This window comes from Hemiscyllium ocellatum, chromosome 10, assembly GCF_020745735.1.
Source record: "Hemiscyllium ocellatum isolate sHemOce1 chromosome 10, sHemOce1.pat.X.cur, whole genome shotgun sequence".
NCBI classification, from domain to species: Eukaryota; Metazoa; Chordata; class Chondrichthyes; order Orectolobiformes; family Hemiscylliidae; genus Hemiscyllium; species Hemiscyllium ocellatum.
The window spans coordinates 20,985,764-21,007,310 of record NC_083410.1 but is presented as its reverse complement, the minus strand read 5'-3'; the positions used below and the strand labels follow the sequence as shown (position 1 = coordinate 21,007,310).

The 21,547-nt window shown below is 41.2% G+C and overlaps 1 protein-coding gene across 1 annotated transcript in view; it reads left to right on the top strand.

Annotated features, from left to right (window-relative positions):
* Nucleotides 1-21,547, top strand: part of ttc27 (tetratricopeptide repeat domain 27) — a 208,536-nt gene that overhangs the window by 171,047 nt on the left and 15,942 nt on the right. Inside the window, exons 17-18 of the mRNA XM_060830829.1 lie at nt 14,837-15,034; nt 19,007-19,118. Of these exons, the coding sequence (XP_060686812.1) occupies nt 14,837-15,034; nt 19,007-19,118 (310 nt within the window). The remainder of the gene's footprint in view (nt 1-14,836; nt 15,035-19,006; nt 19,119-21,547) is intronic.

Genomic DNA, 21,547 nt, shown 5'->3' with positions numbered 1-21,547 from the left:
CACAAACTACAGTGGTGAGTGTTTGACAAAAAAGACCTCCAGGAGCCAGCTAAAGTCACATTGTAGAGAGTATTCTCCTGCACTGTATTTCTGTAAATTTAATGTGCTTGAGAAATTCTGTCAGCAATCCCTCTTGCACATCTTCTGGATTCAAGAAAGTGCCAGTGAGTGAATGTCAGTTCTTGAAGAACGCTCCACAAGCATTCAAGCATATCAGCAAAATCAACTGCATTAGACTGTACATTGTCAGGATTACCAAAATATGATAATTTCATTCATGACTTCAAGCTCATTTTGGTTTCAAAACTTACTTTCATGCTAGATGTGCATAAGTTGAAAGTAGTTTGAGCTCTTAAATAATAGCATTACTAATTTATTATTGTTACTTCTAACAATCCAATTTGGCCCATATGTTTGAAAGTGAAATACTGGAAAGCTGGAGATCTGAAATAAAAACTGAAAGTACTGGAGAAACTCAGAAGATCTAGCAGCATCTATGGAGAGAGAAGCAGTTTTAACGCTTCAAGACCAGTGACTTTTCTTGGGATCTAAATGAAGGCTTCTGATTTCTCCCTGACCAATCTTCACTGGCCACATTGGACCAAGAGTATTATAAAGTAGCCACACTTTAGAGCTATGCAACTTTTACTTGCAGGAGACAGCAAATTATTTATTAACTATTTTAGTCACTTAAATGTTTTGAACTGGATGGATCATTTCTAATTGTATTGACCATCACAGTTAGCAAGACAAAGCATGTTCACACAAGCATGGAGAATGTAGCAGCTCATTTTCTGTAAAACTTGTTTTACTTTGTCACAATTTTATAGACATTGAGGCAGGACATTGCTGAGATTCCCTGGCTATGAAGAGCCAGTCTGTCCAGTGATAGCTCTTACCTCTGAGCAAGACAATATTGTGTTCAAGCCTCTCTCCAAGCCTTTAGCTCTTCATGTGGTATTGTCACCATTAAGCCAATGTTACATTTCAAAGGTACTGTCTTTTGTGAGAGTCATTGAATTCCTATTGAATTCTGTGGCATGTGAAAGATTCTGAGATACTAAAGAAGAGCAGAGTTTCTTGGATGACTGAGCCAACATTTAGCTTTCAACTAAAATCAGGAACGTATCTGTTACGTGCAGCAGGCTTCCCAAAGTGAAAAGCTTGAAAACCATCGACATTGAAGAATTTAGCTCCAATCATCCCAGGATTTATATTATTAATGGTAAATTAGCCAACTCAGCTGACTTGGACTGAAATCTAGAGGACCCCAGCCTAAATGGCTCAAGCACTTACTCCTTTAAACAGTAAGCTGTATTTTGTTAGCCATGATGTAGAGGCACCGGTGTTGGACTGGGGTGGACAAAGTCAGGTGTCACATGATGCCAGATTATTGTCCCAACAGGTTTATTTCAAATCTCAAGCTTTCGGAGCACAGCCCCTTTGTCAGGTGTAATGAGAGAGAAGAATTTATAGGCATAGGGATCGAGGGCAGAGAGATCAAAAGATTGTACAACTGGTGTGAGTAGAGTGTCAAACAGTAAGGGCACGGTGGCTCAGTGGTTAGCACTGCTGCCTCACAGCACCAGGGCTCCAGGTTCGATTCCAGCCTTGGACAACTGTCTGTGTGTAACGTTTGCACGTTCTCCCCGTGTCTGCGTGAGTTTCCCCTGGGTGCTTTGGTTTCCTCCCACAGTCACAAAGATGTGCAAGTCAGGTGAATTGGCTATGCTAAATTGCCCAGTGTTAGGTGCATTAGTCAGAGGGAAATGGGTCTGGGTGGGTTACTCTTCAGAGGAAGTGTGTGGACTGGTTGGGCTGAAGGGCCTGTTTCCACACTGTAGGGAATCTCATCTAAGTCTCTGCAGATGGCATGAATAAAGTGTCAGCAGCTGAATAACAGATGAAGGGATGACCTACAATCTGATTAAATGAGGCAGAGAGCCAATTACAAGAATTAAAAATAAGGTGGTGCTGGAGACAAGTTAAATGAGTGGAATAACATGATAGGAATAAGAGAATCTAACCAATGTAATAAGTAATCCAAAATTGTACATATTAATTAAGGTAGAGAGATTATAACAATTTATCAAGGTAATGGCATCAAACAGGACAATAAGGAAGATCAACACTCCACTCACACCGGTTGTATGATCTTTTGATCTCTCTGCCTATAAATTCTGTGACTGTGCTCTTCTCTGTCATTGCACCTGATGAAGGGGCAGCGCTTCGAAAGCTTGTGATTTCAAATGAACCTGTTGGACTATAACCTGGTACTTCATTAGAATTTGGGTCAGCATAATTCATATTGGTACCTGGATTAGACATGTGGGCTATCTAACAAATTTATTGCATTTATTCAGACTTTATTAAATTTGTGTAACATCTTTCACAGCCTCAAAACATCTTAAAGTGCTTCACAGCCAATGAGGTACTTTTAGAATGTAGCTCTGTTGTAATTGGGAATCCTGGCACCCAGTTTACCCACAACCAGGCTGTGCATATAAATATTGGCCAGGTAATCTGTTTTTTGGGATGTTGATTTAATGTTAAATTATTGGTGAGTATTGTCCCTTTTGAAAAACAACACTTCTAACAGTTCAGTACTCCCTCAGCATCAGATTATCATGCCCAGATCTCTGGCATTTGACTTGAAACCATGATATTCTGACTCAGAAACAAAAGTACTTTCAAGCAAGCCAGAGCTGAGAATAATTAAACCATACAGCCAAGTAATACTTTAAGTAACAGATTTTCCATTTTAAATAAGTTGATCCCAAGATTTAGATGCTCTCTGGTATCTAGGCAATGCATCATTCCCTAGCTAAGGGTGTACACCTGCAGGAAATAACCTCCTGACAATGTGTTCCTGGCCAGTTTGAGGTAGGTTGCACCCTCCACTTCCTGCAAAGGAAGCACCTGCCTATCGCTGCTTCTTTCTTCTTGCTGATGACCTGAACATTAGCCAGCATACATGATATCATAGGTGTGGCCTACATTTTATAATGAGTGGCATGCTGCTGTGTTGGTGCTCGTATATACACACAGTTTAGTACAGAAGAGTAACCTGAAGTTAGTGGTCATCTGACTCTGATGGCTACTTTAAAATGGATAGCAGGAAAAGACTAACTTGGTGCTCTTAGCCTTTAACAACGTAAATTGGCTGGGACATTATCACCTGACCTAGGCTTCCTACCCAAGAAAAGACACATAGAGAAAGCCCAGGGCCAACAAGTGAAAAAGCACTCTCAACCCCTTCAGAAAATTGAAACAGTTTGTTACGGTGAGATCCTTTTTCTGAATTATTTATAGCAAATTTTCCTTTTTTTATGGTTGACACATGAACAATACATTTCCAAGACATTCTACCTCTTCTGCTGGAATTTGATGATTTTGTCAAATATGCAAAAACATCAATGAAAAGTAGAAGAAATCCTAATTGCATTTTTCCCTGTTGAATTCTTAAGAATTTGGCTTCTAAATTGGAGAGAGCAACAATACTCAGTGTGTTGCTATGAGAAAAGTCATAAAGTGCTTTTATCAAGATCTGATGTTCCAGGACACTGGTAACAGTGCTTGTTGTTCAGATATTCTGCATGTTTGCAGACTAGTCTTTACATGGACTTCTGTGCTTTCCTTTATTGGTCAGAGTTGGGAGGTCAAGTTGCGGCTATAGAGGACATTGGTTAGGCCACTGTTGGAATATTGCGTGTAATTCTGGTCCCCATCCAATAAGAAACTTGAAAGGGTTCAGAAAAGATGTACGAGGATGTTGCCTGGCTTAGAGGAATTGAGCTAAAGTGAGAGGGTGAATTCGCTGGAGCTGTTTTCCCTGGGGTGTCAGAGGCTGAGGGGTGACCTTATTGGAGTTTATAAGATCATGAGGGACATGGATAGGGTAACTAGATAAGATCTTTTCCCTGTGGTGGGGGAGTCCAGAACGTGAGAGCATAGGTTTAGGGTGAGAGGGGAAAGATTTAAAAGGGACCTAAGGGGCAACCTTTTCACACACACGGTGGTGTGTGAATGGAATGAATTGCTAGAGGTAGTGGTGAAGGCTGGTGCAATTACAATATTTAAAAGGCATCTGGATGGGTATATGAATAGGAAGGGTTTAGTGGGATATGGACCAAATGCTGGCAAATGGGACTAGATTGGGTTGGGATATCTGGTCGGTATAGACGAGTTGGACCAAAGGGTCTGTTTCCATGCTGTACATCTCTATGACTAATACTCTAAATACATTTTATTTAAAACATGATGCTTGGACTGAAAGCATTATGGAAAATGTTATTAAAAGCAAGTTGTAGCCTCATAGCGAACATGCGTACACATGCTTTCCACATTTACCAATTTATATGGATTAGGACAAGTATGGGATTTTGACGATTTGAGTTTTCATCTTTCCTCCCACCATGTCATACAGTTTTACCCTGAAACAGTTTCAAGCCACAGAAGTAAGCAGTTTGGAGCAGCACATGGAGGATGTTTTCTTTCACCAGTTTTTGTCCTCTCTGTCCTGCAGCTATTGAACCTTGTTAAATAAATGCTGCATAAGGACTCGGCACTCTTCATATCTCACCAATGCGGCCATTTCCAATGTGAGTGCCAAGGCTGTGAGTGTCAGCAGCTGTGCAACCGCCAATTCAAAAACATCAAGAAGTAGAAGAAATCCCAATAGTAATTCTGTTCATCAGAATTGTTTTGTGCGAAAAGCGGAGTTGGCTGTCCAAATGGAATAGTGGTGAAATGCGGTTTTATACCGTGAATAAGAATCTATCAGCACATTTAATGACAAATATTTCAGCCTATAATGAAGAAACCTAGGTCATTGACCTAAACCAGCTGTAGGTGAATAATTTAGAAATTTAATAAGAGAGTAATTCTGCGAGTGGATAAGTAACTTAATGAAATTTCAAAAGGACATTGTGAGGAAGGTATAACAAATGTTTTGCCTAGTAACAGCTGCATGCCATTTTGCCACTATCATGAGACAGGAAGGCAGTTATCGATTAGATTCCCTACAGTGTGGAAACAGACCCTTCGGCCCAACTAGTCCACATCAACCCTCTGAAGAGTAACCCACCCAGACAATAATCTGAAGACCTGGGATCGCACTCTGCAGATATGCAGAAATTTAAAAAGGAGATCCTCGAGGGTAGTAATATCTGGATTACTGCCGGTATTATGAGCTAATGAAGGCAGGAGGATAGAGCAGATGAGTGCATAGCTAAGGAGCTGGTATATGGAAGAAGGATTCACATTTTTGGATCGTTGGAATCTCTTCTGGGGTGGAAGTGACCTGTACAAGAAGGACGGATTGCACCTGAATTGGAAGGAATAATATACTGGCCGGGGGATTTGCTAGAGCTGCTCGGGAGGATTTAAACTAGTAAGGTGGGTGGGGGAGGGTGGCGCAGGGAGATAATGAGGAAAGAGATCCATCTGAGACAGGTACAGTTGAGAAAAGAAGTGAATCAAATAGTCAGGGCAGGCAGGGACAAAGCAGAGAAGAAGGTAGGACTGATAAATCAAACTGCATTTATTTCAGTGCAAGAAGCCTAACAGGGAAGGCAGCTGAACTCAGGGCATGGTTAGGAACATGGGTCTAGGATATCATAGCAATTACAGAAACATGGCTCAGGGATGGATAGGACTGGCAGCTGAATGTTCCAGGATACAAATGCTGCAGGAAGGATAGAAAGAGAGGCAAGAGAGGAGGAGTATTGGCGTTTTTGAGAAGGGATAGCATTACAGCTGTACTGAGGGAGGATATTCTCGGAAATACATCCACGGAAATTATTTGGGTGGAACTGAGAAATAAGAAAGGGATGATCACCTTATTGGGATTGTATTATAGACCTCCCCCCCCCCCCCCCCCCCCCCAATAGTCAGAGTGAAATTGAGAAACAGATTTGTAAGAAGATCTCCGCTAGCTGTAAGAATAATAGGGTGGTGATGGTAGGTGATTTTAACTTTCCAAACATAGACTGGGACTGCCATAGTGTTAAAGGTTTAGATGGAGAGGAATTTGTTAAGTGTGTACAATAAAATTTTCTGATTCAGTATGTGGATGTGCACCTTCTCCACTTAGTAGAGAAGGTGCAGAACTTGAGCTACTCTTGGGAAGTAAGGCAGGGCAGGTGACTGAGGCGTCAGTGGGGGAGCACTTTGGGGCCAGCGACCATAATTCTATTAGTTTTAAAATAGTGATGGAAAAGGATAGAAGTAAATCAAAAAGTTGACGAGTAGTGCAGTGGGGTCACCTGTAGGGTGACATAAACCCAATCTCTCTTTTCTCTCTCGCTCTCTCTCTCTCTCTCTCTCTCGCACACACACTCTCTCTCTCCCTCTCTCTCGCTCGCTCGCTCTCAATCTCTCTCTCTCACACACACACGCACATTCGCGCACAACTTCTCTCATGGACAACCTCTCTCTCATACGGTCACATATACACACCCACATAGGCACCCCCCTCGGACTTACACCCCTTTACACTCACCCTCACACACACACACACACAAACACTCACACTCCCCCATCCCATTCCCCCCTCGACATTCACACACATAAGTTTGTGGGGTGAATTTGTACTTGCAGAATTGCATTTTATTTTGCTCAAAAACTTCATGAATCCATGTAAGATTCTATAAATCCTTTTCTTAGAAATAGAATCAGTCTGAACACTGGGGCAAAGACAGCCTCACACAGGGCACCTCACACCTCCAGTGCGTTATCTGAGCTAACATGGCACCTATTGTTAAAGTTCACTTGAGAATGTAACTTTAAAAAAAGTTCTGGGATTCACATATGAAAGAACTGAAACCAACATGGTCATTCTAAAAGATGAGAGACTTAACAAACAATCCAGGTCTTTTTCAATATATAGTTTCAGTTGCATCACACTGTAAACTTTTACCATAAATTCTGTGTCCTACGATCTTATTCTCCACAACCACCTGAACAACCAGCAGTGCTACGAAAGCTAGTGCTTCCAAATAAACCTGTTGGGCTATAACCTGGTGTAGTGTGATTTTTAACTTTGTACACCCCAGTCCAACACCATCACCTCCAAATTATTAATAAACCAGAGCACTTTTGAAACTTAAATTATTTTCTTTGTTGCTAATAATTTTATATGTATTTATAAATAGTGACTGTTGATGTATCTCATTTGCACTCCTTATTAGATAGACCTTAATAATCCCCTGCCATAGATGTTTGGAGCACGAGTCGATATGACATACAAGATTACCCCAGTGTTTTAATTATGCTTCTATGTGCAATTTGTATTAGTTTGACCCATTTTTTTCAGCTATGGAAAAGAATGCAATATTTGCCAAAGTAGTTAGCCTCAATTTTTCATGTTAACTTAGCTGCTTCTGCAAGTCAGGACATATAGGACCAAGCAGGTAATAAAGCCTGCTTTGTGAAGATGGTACATGGGAATTGAAGACAAACTCACATGAAGACATGTTGCATGGCTAGGTTCTTCTAGCAAAAAAAAGTACAAGGTTGGGTTCAAAATAAAATTCAAAACATTTGCTAGCTCACCAAGTAACTCTGCTGAAATGAGGGAAAGGGTATTTATGTTAGTGAAAATTGGTGTAGGAATGGAAGAAGGATAGTCTGTCTTGAAGAAGACCAAATGCACCATCAGGGCAGAAACCAAATCATGGCCTGATCTTAGAATCCCAACAATGTGGAAAGAGGCTATTCGACCCATCAGGTTTAGGATACCTGGTCAGTGTGGACGAGTTGGACCAAAGAATTTGTACTGTATAACTTTGACTCTATGAGTGTACACCAACCCTCCAAAAAGCATCCCACCCAGACCCAGCCTCTACCCTGTCTTTGTAACTCTGCATTTACCATCATTAATTCACCGAATCTGCACATCCCTGGACACTGTGGGCAATTTAGCATCACCAATGTATCTAACCTGCACATCTTTGGACTGTGGGAGGAAACTAGAGTACCTCTTGGAAACCCATGCAGACTCCGCACAGACTGTCACCCTCGGCTGGAATCAAACCTAGGCCCCTGAGACTGTGAGGCAGCAACATTAACCACTGAGCCACGTACATATTGGAATGGGTGCTCAAAATTCATCCAAGTGATTACATCATCCCAGCAAATGCATTAGGTATGTAGAAATGTAAGTGGACTTTAGTGGACCAAACTAAACCTTAAATCCAATAAAAACTTCAGACCAAGGACTAGTTGTTTTCGTCCCTTTATAGAATGAGACAGAAAGTGTTCCAACAGAAGATAGCAAAAGCCCCCTCTGTCAAATTTCAGTTTTCCATCATTTCACCAGCAGTCAGCAGGGGAATCGCAAGTAACCATTAAGTCATGCCAGCAACATGCGTGATATGACCTAGAATTTAATCGTGTCCAGCAGCCAAGCTGTGGAATGGAACAAAAATCAGTTCTAGTAAAAATGACAAAGATTCATGGTGATAGTAACCCACATGACCAATGGAACAAAGTTAAAGCCTATTATCAGCATTAAAATCATGCTAAACAACAAATTCTCTGCAAGGTTTTGGTGTAGGCCCATGTCTATAATCAGTTGGGTAAGGATGGAGTGAACTCTATGTGGAGTAGGCATCCCAGTGGCATATGTAAAGAATGCAGCTTATTAATCTGGGACATGTTCAGACTCCATTTAACTGATGAGATCAGGAGATGTCTGTGAAGAAATAATGCCCATATTGCAGCTATTTAGGAGGGGCATCTCGCACTCAATATTCGACCTTTGGAGATGTGGGTCACCAAGCCTTCCAAGGATCATGTTTAAGCTGAATGGAACAAGAACCTTTGGGCAAAAAGTGGCAGTATGTGTACCTGCCTCCACTTGTTGTTTTATGCAGTTGCATTATCAAATCATGAGCTGCTATTAGTGCACAAAATATTGTCAGATGATTCAAAAAAGGTGGAAGAGAAAGCTCACTTGAAGTGGAATGATGCTATCTCAAACTGAAAACACCAAATCTGGTGACTCTCAATGAATTCATTGAATTCTTAGCACAAATACTAAGCACAATGAATATGCCATTTTTAAAGCTCTTTGTTTGTAGTCAAATTTATCTTTGTATAAATCATTCATTCAGAAAACCAAGCCACATTCATTTAATTGAATTAGTGATGTTGTGCACTTCCATCACATTTAAATGGTGACCATCCACACCAGTACATTGTGTTGTATACTGGCCGTCTAAGTTGATTCACAAGATTCTAGAAGACTTCACATGTTGACTTGTACATTGTTTCTGTCTTTACGACTCCAGATTTTTGATGATACAAGAATAAATTATGTGACAAAGTTCACACCATATAGTACATTTAATAAACCAACCAATTCATAAGCTTATTTAAAGTTTAACGCGGAGATATTTTATTATTTATAATTGTTTATAATTCCTTTTGAGTAGTGACTACTACATATGTAGTAAAGACATTGACTAAACCTTGTACATGTGTATAATCAGGGATCTTTACTGCCCCAGCTGCTCCAAGCTTTAGAGTAAAACTTACTCATTATAGGATTAATATGTCTGGATAACCAGTAAAAATTAATTAGTGGCCTTTTGCATGTGGTTTCTTCAGTGTTGGTTCATGCTTTTTCAAAAATGCCTTTATATTGCTCATTGGGGGACAGTAAAAACCACATGCAAAGACTCATTTGTATTAGTTTGGATAAAGTCAACGATCAAGAGTTTGAACGCGAGACTTATTAAATCACTTGCGTGCAGAAGTAACATTTTTCTCTGCTGTACTGTATTGTTATGTATAACCAGTTCCAGCCTAACAGATTTCCCTTGCTTTAGTTTGGTTCCTCTGTCTGCCCTCTCTTTAAGGGGGCAGTTCATGCTTGGATTGAATTCTGCAAACAGCGGTGGCCTTCCAGTACAGTATGTTACTGAGATAGCTGTTTCTCATTTGTGAGGTGGAACACTGAACCAGCTGGAAAAGGTGTAAGGTGCATCCCATTCCACTTCAATCCTGTCTGCAAGCATTGCACCTTCCAACAGATCAGGAGCAAGATTACAGGCTGTTTTCTCTTGGCAGCTTGCGTTTTTAATACCAATTATAAAATTAATCTAAGTTTGATTTTGTTCTCTGGATATGGATGACAGTATTTATTTCCAATCCCTAGCTTCCCTCAGAAGGTAATGATCTCTCAAAAGTGATATGCTCGATCAGTCAAATCTCTCATCGTCTTTTGCTGTTTTAAATGCAGTGAGACCAATAATTTATAAATGGTTTAATCCTGGTATATCCATATAAGAGGAAGTTGCAAAGTGATACTATTGACCTCCTGGGTCTGTTACATGTTGCAGTCCTTGTGGTAATGTTGCTCTTGCAGTGTATACTGACCCTTCAGTAGCACTGAAGGAGCCATGTTTTCTTTCCAACTCAGCACAGTTTATGACTTAAGGGAGAACGTTCATGTGATGATATTCGCATGATATTACAACAGCAAAAGTCAAAGGAAAAAGGCTTTTTAAAAACATTTTTTTATTCACTCACGGGACATGGACTTGGCTAGCTTGCCATCATTTATTAGTCATCCTTAGTTGCCCCAGTGAAGGTAGTGGAGACCTCCGTTCTTGAATGTGTGCTGTAGGCAGACCCACAATGCCATTAGGGAGAGAATTCCAGGACTTGTCTAAGATTCCAGCAACCCTGAAAGAATGGCGGTATATTTCCAGGTCAAGATAGTCAGGATTTTTAACTAAGTGTGGTTAGTTGCGTGTAGTCTCATTATGAATGCAGTGTCACTGAAATTGAGTAGAATTGCAAGGTGCCAGTCAAGTACACGGGGCAGCACGGTGGCACAGTGGTTAGCACTGCTGCCTTACAGCGCCAGAGACCCGAGTTCAATTCCCACCTCAGGCAACTGTCTGTCATGTTCTCCCCGTGTCTGCATGGGTTTCCTCCGGGTGCTCCGGTTTCCTCCCACATTCCAAAAATGTGCAGGTTAGGTGAAATGGCCATACTAAATTGCCCGTAGTGTTAGGTGAAGGGGTAAATGTAGGGGAATGGGTCTGGGTGGGTTGCTGTTCGGAGGGTTGGTGTGGACTTGTTGGGCCGAAGGGCCTGTTTCCACACTAAGTAATCTAATCTAATTACACAGTCCTGGTTGATGTTGAGTGATATTCTAGCTGGCACATCCAGCTAAGTAGTAAGTATCCAAATGCATCTGAGTCTTGTGGAGAGACTTTCAGAGGTCATAAGCTGAGTCACTTGTGTAGCAGGTAACTTAACTTTAACCCCATCCTCATAACAATACTATGGTTGATGCTGGTCCATTTAAAGTCCCAAGAAAGTGTTAATGCTGCATCTTCATCCTGTGCATCATTGTGGTAAATTGATTAGGAGGGCTTGATTCCCACGGAATGGTTAGTAACAGTAGCACCTTCCATTTATTTATACCATAACATCATAAAATCTCACAAGGTAGTTCATAGGCACATTATCACGCAAACTGTCATGAGGTATTAGAACACTGTTGCGGTTCTGTTCGCCGAGCTGGGAATTTGTGTTGCAGATGTTTCGTCCCCTGTCTAGGTGACATCCTCAGTGCTTGGGAGCCTCCTGTGAAGTGCTTCTGTGATGTTTCCTCTGGCATTTTTAGTGATCACTATAAATTCTGGAGGAAACATCACAGAAGCGCTTCACAGGAGGCTCCCAAGCACTGAGGATGTCACCTAGACAGGGGACGAAACATCTGCAACACAAATTCCCAGCTCCGCGAACAGAACCACAACAGCGAGCACCCGAGCTACAAATCTTCTCCCAAACTTTGTATTAGAACGCATCATAAAACATTTCATGCTAAAGGTGGGTTCTGAGGATAAAAACAGGCAGAGAGATTTAGCAATCCAATTCCAGAGTCTGTGGCCCAGGCAATCAAAGGCACAATTGCCAGTTGTGGAACTATTAAAATCATGCATCTGCAGGGGTCCAGAATTAGGTGATCTCAGTCAGAGTGGTGGCAGGGAATGCAGCTGTTGATCTCAATTTTTGGGAACAAGGAAACAAAAATTGTTTAGCATATCTGCCGACAATTATTTTCCATTGTGCTCCTGCCTGGTTGTGTGTGAGAGAAGCCATTGGTTATGGTTCAAGAGCTGTTGGAGGTTAACCCAGCTGCGGAGACTCACCCAACCAGACTTGTGCAAATGTAAAATGTTTACCCTGATGAGGTATTGGAGCGTGACTGAGAGTGGTACAACACATGAGAAGTCAAAGCTTTCAAAAAGAAGAGAGAAGTAGCAATATAAAAATAAATCTTGTATGTAAGGCTGTTGACAGGATTTTGTTTTGCCTCTTGTTGGCGTAACGATCCCTGAGTCCAAATATCATGTTTACATCATTGTACTCTCTGAAATCTTTACCAAAAGTGTTAGGTTCCTATCTTGAGATTCTTACAGTATGAAAACAGTCAGTAAGCATTGGTAGCAACACATCAGGTATACACACCTGACCAACTGAAATGATCTAGAGGCCTCTCGACGCAGAGTGCAAACAACCATACATCTTCCATATTTGTTTTTCTGGGTCGGGGTGTCCTCCTGTAAACGTTGCACAGTGACCATGTCTGGTATGTCCGTTGTTTTGGAGGCAGGTGATCGATTTAGCGCCTGCCGGTTTATAGAACACACAGTAGAATTGCGGGCTGTTGCCGCGTCTCTGGCAGCTCAATCAGCTCTGGCACTGCCAGTGCTGATATCCATATTGTCCATTACATGAGCAGCACATTTGATTATAACCAATTGCTTCGGGAGGAGGATGGCTTTGAGGAGATTTTGGAGATGTAGTGAGTTCTGAATAGGTCTCCCTCAGGAGGTCAGAAATCCGCATTGTGACCATAGCTGGTCATCAATGTCATTATTTTGAAACATTATTGGCAAACCATACATGTCAGGAGGTACCTCCATTTTATTCCCACTCGATAGTTCAGCTTGGCGTTTCAACGCTGATTCCTTACTTTATCTTTACTTTCTCAGTTTTTCCTGTTTTTCTCTACTCAAATTATAATCCCCATACTGACTTCGAAGGCTTAGGCTGTCCCTCATGATCACACACTCTAATCCCTCTTTTACATCCCAGCTGGCCTGTTTAGATTTATTAGTTATTTCCTCAGCAGTCTTTCTCAATGCGGACAATAATGTTTTCCATTTCGTGCCCATATTGCGTTTCCAAATTGCTGCTTCTACTTTTAAACAGTTATCTATGTCCCAAGTTCCTCACATTGGCCAAATTTCATTTCCCAGTTTTTTTATTTAAACATCCTGGCAGGCACCTGAACCATTCCTCATTTTGGGACTCACCCTGGCATAACCGATGCAAAGGGGTCCCATTTTTAAAATCTCAACTTTCTATCTTATCTCTATATACTAGTTCAGTGTCCTCAGTCTCCACACCCAATTCAGGGTCCTGACCTTCCTGTGGGGGATTTCCCCTCTTAACAACCGGTCTAAGGCAGGGTGATTGAGACAGACACAGTAGTTACCCTTTATCTTTCTTACTATGTTCCAGGGCCTCAAACCTCACTATTAGAAGATTCTAACCTTTGAATTCCAGGGGATCTCTAACCTCACTGGGATGAACTCGTTAGTGTACAAGCGAATAGGTTATCTCAAAGGTTACATAGAACATAGAACATAGAAGGATACAGCGCAGTACAGGCCCTTCGGCCCTCGATGTTGCGCCGACCGAATCCTACCTAACCTATACTAGCCCAATAACTTCCAAATGCCTATCCAATGCCCGCTTAAATGACCATAAAGAAGGAGAGTTCACCACTGATACGGGCAGGGCATTCCATGAACTCACAACCCGCTGTGTGAAGAATCTACCCCTAACATCTGTCCTATACCTACCACCCCTTAATTTAAAGCTATGTCCCCTAGTAACACCTGACTCCATTAGCGGTAAAAGGTTCTTAGTATCTACCCTATCTAAACCCCTAATCATCTTATACACTTCTATCAGATCTCCCCTAAACCTTCTCTTCTCCAATGAGAACAGCCCCAAGTGCCTCAGCCTTTCCTCATAAGATTTTCCTACCATTCCAGGCAACATCCTGGTAAACCTCCTCTGCACTCGTTCTAAAGCTTCCACATCCTTCCTATAGCTTCCACATCCTTCCTATAATTCTGTCACTACAAAGTCCTAGGGGATGAGGGGTTGATTGAGTGATAGGTTAGTGAGAGACATCAAGGTAAATCATACCTCATGGGGCCATCCAACTCATGTTACCGTCATACAGGCAATCACTTACTCAGTCTGCCTAGAAGCTCCACATACGTTGGAATCCCAATCTCGTCACCAAATGTTAGGTTCCCTTCTCGAGATTCTTATACACTTGATGCAACTGCAATATGCCAACTTCTGTGAACAGCCACAATTTATTTCAGCAGATACAAGATTTTGGAGGATCACTTAACACTCTTCGCTATGCTTGCAGAGCGTGACAAACAAAGCTTCCTGAACAAGCGAACCATCCTCCCTTTATACAGGATTTTACATCAGTCAGTCATGCACACAAGACACCACCCCCTGCCACTTCCCCATAGTCACCAGCCACCCCAAAAACAATGTAAAATGATTAGATTATTTACAGAAACAGTGTGAGATTAAGTTATTCCTTAAAACTACAGCATTTACAGAGTATGATTAGATTGTCATATCCTGCCTGCAAGACAAAAAAAACCCCCCAGGACGTCCAATTTCTTACATGTCAGCAGAACAAGTTAACCCTTTAACATCTCAAAAGTGTTCTTTATGCATAAATTAAAGTCTCTTGTCATGTTCATTTTAGGTTCTGAAAATCCTGGTACGGGCTGTGGATGAAGGGATTGCTGATTGCAAAGGGGATTCTGCAACAGTATTGACAGGAAGACTACGGGAACTCTTTGGTAGGGTGACTTCTAAAGTAACCAACGATGCTGAGATTTGGAAGTTGTACGCCAGGCTCTATGGAAATGGGCAAACAGAGAATGTAGACAACAACGAGAAGGTCAGTATCCTATAGCATTGTGCACATAATGGAGCTTCCATCTGACTTGTCTGCAACCACTATGTTGGTTGGGTTATCACAGTGCCATGCTTAAACCAGCCGCAATAAAGTGCGAAAAAAGGTTAATGGCAGACGACAACTTCAGCTCTCGTGCCCCCATGTTTTCCCTGGACTGAAGTTTAAATGTTTCAAAAATCTAAATGCTGCATTCACGAATGTGCTGCGCGACTGGAACATCTTGCCTGCTTATGATTCAGAACTGTAAATTACCCACAGCTTTATAGTTTTCAAACTCCTCTGTGATTAATTAGAAATGAGGGTGTATATGTTCACAGATACTCAGCATTCCCTTGGGCTGGTCCTCCTTCTTCAACAAAAAACTCTGTAAACATGTATGCCACATATTTTTAAAAGGTTTTTAAGAAAAAACAATGGCCCAGGTTGTGCAGGTCAGCAAAGTGCATGCTACTAACTTAATTAAAAAACTAATGTGCCTACCTTGCTGCCTGGAGTCAGATATTACGAGGGGACATAGCTTTAAATTAAGGGGTGGTAGGTATAGGACAGATGTTGGGGTAGATTCTTTACTCAGCGAGTCGTGAGTTCATGGAATGCCCTGCCAGTAACAGTGGTGGACTCTCTCTCTTTATCGGCATTTAAACGGGCATTGGATAGGCATATGGAGGGTAGTGGGCTAGTGTAGGCTAGGTGGGCTTGGATCGGTGCAACATCGAGGGCCGAAGGGCCTGTACAGCGCTGTATTTTTCTATGTTCTATGTTCTTTCCAATTGACTGGATCCATTGGTGAAGTGAATAGGGAGGCTGAATTGCAAGATACAATTCCACTGAGACCATGTGTCCTTTAATGTCACAATCTGGAGATGTTCTTTATTTGAAAGAAAACTAATAAAGTTTATAAAACTTTCAGTTGGAGATCCACTTGAGGTACCATTCAACATCACCTCTCACCCCCAAACACACACACACACATGCGCTCTCTCTCTCTCACACACATACACACACACGCACACATATATATACACATCAGGACTGAGGAATTGCCGTGGGAGGCTGTGCTAAGAGTATTATTGACCTTCTATCGATTTAAAGGTTTGCATTCCTCAGCAGGCCCGACACAAATCATCGCCCTAGATTAACCCCAATATTTGCAGTGAGCCCAAGTTTCCAGGCTGGCCGGTGTTGGTGAGGCCATTGGCATGGAATCCTTTCAGGCAGCCTGCAACTGCTTCCCTGATATTGGGACTGCAGGATCCAAACCAGTGTGTCACAGGGGAATTTAAATGAAGACCAAAGAGGTGAATGAGATTTTATAGTCCTTGTCAATCAAAGTGCAGTGCTTCAGGAAATGAAAAGTGTTCACAGATCATAGAATCGCTACAGTGTTTGGTCCATCCAGTCCACACCGACCCTCCAAAGAGCATCCCACCCAGATCCAGACCCTACCCTATTCCAGTAACCCTGTTATGCACCTATTAAATCAATGTATTCTTAAGTATGCATCAAGTAGGTATTTCAATTTGTCTTTGAGTTTAAAATGTTTTATTTTAATAAGTTGTCTGCTCCCAAATCTATCGATGCTGCAGCTACCCCACCCTTGAGTGAATGATCTGTCATATATTCAGACATCCAAGTATCGTGGCAGTTTGGAGCCTTAATGAGATTTGGATTATGGAGCTATGTCCTACGATTCCTCAAGGTGGAATATATTGCCGATTTCTAGCTATTTATCCAGGACCTGTTAACGTTTGGCTGAAACTCACTTTACACATCTATCTGTTTTTCCTGATTTTATTTGTGGTACAAATGTTAACTTAAATGCTGGGAGAACTCACCTGCTTTTCTTCAGAAGGAGTCGTGGATATTTTCCTACGATCTCCTGAGAAAAGTAGGTGGGGGCCCTAATTTAATGTGGAATTTGAAAGATAACACTGCTGACAAAGATGCACCTCAGTGCAGCACTGAAATGTCAGCTAATGCACAAGTCCCGCTATGGTTCTGGCTTTCTCACTTGAGAGGCTGAAATACGAGCTATGAGGTCCATAAAAAGAAGGAGCTCCATATCATCATCCTGGGTGTTGAATCCATAAATGGATATTTCAAGAAACTTCAGAGATTTTCATTGTTGAATCAAATTCTTCTGCATTTGTTTTAAACGAGTTGCAGTTGATAGTTGTTATTCAAATTTCTTGTCCAAAAGGCATTAACTTTATAAATTGGGATTTTCATACCAAAGGATCAGAAATCTCCTGCTACGTAATTCTACCACGTTTTGCTATAGACTCCCAGAGGTCTAAGCTCAGGACATTCCTATATTTGCAACTCATGGAGAGTTCAGCATACTCAATAATTTTACGGGCACGGCCCTAAACAGTTTTGGAAGTCTTTGAGTTACATTTCCATACTACTTATAAGCATAAAATGGCTATTCAAATAACTGACAAAAAGCAGTCCATTCAGTGAACGAGAAGTGCTTTGCTGACTTTTTTTTGTTGAAAGCACACTCAGGATTTACAATGCTAATATTTTTTACTCCTTTTAAATCTGACAACTTGCAGGCACTTTTGGAGGGGGAGGACAGGTCCCTGCACACATTTTCCTCTGGACTACTTACTTAGGACAAGCTATCATGTTCATTTTGCAGTGTGTGCCTTAAGCCACTTGATGCATGTATGGGCAGACTTTCCCTGTTCGTAACTAGTCCTATGGAGCTCTCTAGCTCAGGATTGGCTCTGTCGTGGAGTTTTCTGTCTGCGTTACCAGGCTCCCCATTGTGCATTACCTGAGAAAGACATCTTGACATCAACATAGTTGAGGAAAAGAAGCATAATATAAATTTAAGGAGTAAACTGCATATAAATGTTTTCGTGAGTGTTAGGTACCCTTTAAAAGGGGTTATTTTTCACTGTTTGGGTTGTAAAATTTAGCCAAGTTAGTTCAACAGGTTTAAAAAGAATACTGGATAAAATGGAGATAAAATGGTTAATGGGCTCAGATTATGAGGTTTGAGGGCAAATACTTCATAATTCTGTGAACACGCAGACTGAAGTTTATTCCCTATAGGTTGCAGACATTAATTCCGAATATGCCTACTTTCCAGACACAAATACTCATTATTTGCAAGAGTCCTGTTTATTTATAAGTACATGAATTAAAGTCCATTCGTTCTACTTCTGTTGATATTAGCTCAAGTACTCACATAACCATTCCAGGTGTATAGTAAAGGCAGCAGCAGATTAATAGAAAAAGTACCTTACCTCAATTAGAAAATGCTGTTGGTTTCCGTAATATACAATTGATTTTGAATAGAATTACCGAATGTCACCAGTAATTAACTGTGGGATCGCCTGCAAGTTTGTTTAGATTTTTCCTTCACTTGGAAGTGCATGTAGCTTAAGGAAATGTAACAACCACTTTTAAAAAAGAATCTTATTGCAGTGTTTATTTTTCATACAGATTAGATATTTAAAATTAGATATGATGCATAGAGTTGGCATTTTTAAACTATTTCTCTTCCAGGCAACTGCCTGAGGCTGAACCAGACTCCTAACAACTTTGGTGTCACATTTGATCCTGAGATGAGCTTCCAGCATGCATCTGTGGGACCACTGGCCACCTATTTCCACCTCCATAACGTTGCCAGACTCTGCTCCTGCCTAATCTCATCTATTGCCGAATGTTTATCCTCTAAACTTGAATATTCCCAGGCATGCTTGGTCAACCTTCAGATTCCACCCTCTGTAAACCTGAGTTCATCCTAAACTCTGCTGCCAGTTCCTACCTTGCACTAAACCCTGTTCACGCTTCACCTCCCTGCTGGCTGCCTTACACGTGTTCCCATAAGGCAGCTCCTTGATTTTAAAATTCTCATTCTTGTGTTTAGATCCAATCAAAAAAAAGTCTTTCCACTGTGCTCGTTTATATGCAGTCTAATATCATTGCTTTTATTTACAGGCACTGCAGTATCTAATTAAAGCTCATCGATGTGAAACTCAAGCCAGTGGCTGGGAGAAAGATGTTGCATCTTTCAAAGAAGTATCAAAAGGAGCGATAGAACTTGCACATGGTGAGCTGCCAGCAGCCGTGACTTACTTCTCTAATCCTTAATTTTGCAACGTGCCTGTTAATGGTTGCTCATAATTAGTGCTAACGTGATACGTGTTATTCTGACTAATGGGGAGGACTGCAGGTGAGGGAACTAAAGAGACCTGTTTGCTTTCAGTAAGGTCCCTAGTGCTCAGTTCAGGAACTACTAGTGTTTTCTTATTCACAAAAATGACTTGGAATCTTAATTCAAAGTGATCAGATTTGCTGAAGGCTCCAGGCAGTGAAATTGAAGGAAGCAATTCAATAGTTAGATTGCCCGTTGAATATTCTCGTTGGAAGCATCACAGCTGATACTGTTCTCACTTTTAGTAGGAATATTTGGCTAACAACAAAAGCAAACATTCTCTCCCATTCCTCTCTTGTGACTGTGGTTAATTCTTCAGTATTTCTGTGTTAATTGCAAATCAGTAATCCAAAGAATGTAAACAAAACATTGCAGTAAGGTAGAGCAAGAGAGATTCTTGTTAGGCAAGGTTAACAAAACTATATGGGAATGGGGAGTTTGAAACAAACAGGTCAGCCATGATCTTATTAAATGTCAGACCAGGCTTGAGGGACTTGACTGGCTTGCTCCTGCTCCTAATTATTATGTCCATTATGTTTTTAGAGTCTGTTCCAAGAATTAAATGATTTCATAGAATATTATAGCACAATGAAAGGCCTTTGAACTTATCTCACTCGACTTAACTGAGTTTCCATAGTCCTACATTCAATTTGCTTTCACTCTTATTATTTTCTGAATATATTGCCATTTCTTCACTGTCACTGGGTCAAAAGCAGGGAATTCACTCCCTAAAAGCATTGTGGGTCTACCCAGAATGCATGGACTGCAGTGGATTAAGAAGGCTGCTCAGCATCATCTTCTTAAGGGCCAGTGGGGTTGGCCAATAAATGCTGGCCAGTCAGTAATGACCACATCCCATGAGAGAATAGAAAAGGTGATCAGAATTACAAGCAGAGATTTTGGGATACTGGATCAGTAGGCCTGAATTCCAATGGTTATCCCTTTAGCCAAATGCAATTCCCATAATACGACCTCCTTTAGAGTACTGGCTGTGGCAATGACCTTTGCGCAATAATAAATTGCATTTACATTACAGTAAGGTATGCCAAAACATTTCATGAGAACATTATCAAACAAAAGTTGACACCAAATCAAGTCAAGGTATGAGGAGAAGTATTTAAAAGTTTAAAGTTAAAAATAAAACTGTAGTTGCTGGAAATCTGAAACACAAACTCAAGAGTGCTGCAGAAACTTAGTCTGGCAGTCTCCTTAGAGACTGGCTCGAAATGTTAACTCTGTTTCTCTCTACAGATGTCACTAGACCTATTTAATCAAAACCTAGACTAGAGAGGTGCTGGAAAAGCACAGCAGGTCAGGCAGCACCTGAGGAGCAGGAAAATCGACGTTTTGGGCAAAAGCCCTTCATCAGGAATGGAACATTCCTGATGAAGGGCTTTTGTCCGAAACATCAATTTTCCTGTTCCTCGGATGCTGTCTAACTTGATTGTTTTTCCAGCATGTGCAGTCCTCACTTTTGCCTACTTAATCAAAATGGTAGGTTTATGGAAAAATGATCCTTTTAGAAAAATACAGCAAAGATTGACTAGGAAATAGCCTTTATGAGGAAATACAAATGTGCACAAATGTTTGAACTTCATTAGAACAAGGTTTATAATAATATGAATGGGCACTCCCGTTTCATTACTAATCTCGGCTGATGCACTGGCAAGAAGCAGAACCAGTGCCCAGATCTGATCACAAGCCTGTGGATTTTTAATGTGTTGCACAATCAGATCAAATCAGGCAAATATATTGAAACAATTTACACACCAACTTATATTTATACAGTGCCTTAACATAGTAAATCATCCCATGACATTTCATGGTGTTTTCAAATAGAATTTGGCCCATGTGAGAAATGATTTGGGCAGATTACCAATAATGTGACCAAAACGTTAAGTTTTATGGGATGTCCTGGGTTTAAAACAAATAAATAAAAATGAAGGAACTCAACAACATCTCTGGAGAGAAAAATAAACTTAATGGTCTGAGTCTTACCTTTTCTTGTGTGTTGTGTGAATTTGCGTGGAGGTATCCTTGCCTTGAGTGCCAGCAAGGCTCCTCACCATCTCTTTCACAATGTGCCTCATTAAGTACCTGCTCCACCCCAGTGGTATCCCTCACCTCCCATTCTAGCACCATCTTACCAGAATAACTCGCCACACAGTAGATATCCGCTGAAAGGCTGCTATCCCTTGTGTCTGTGCCACCTTTGAGAGATCACTCTTTACCTGGAGAAGCATTGACAGTCTTAGGTTTCCCGCCACCGCCAGCATAATGGACCAGCAGCCTCATAACTCTCTCTCACCTTGGTCACACTTAGG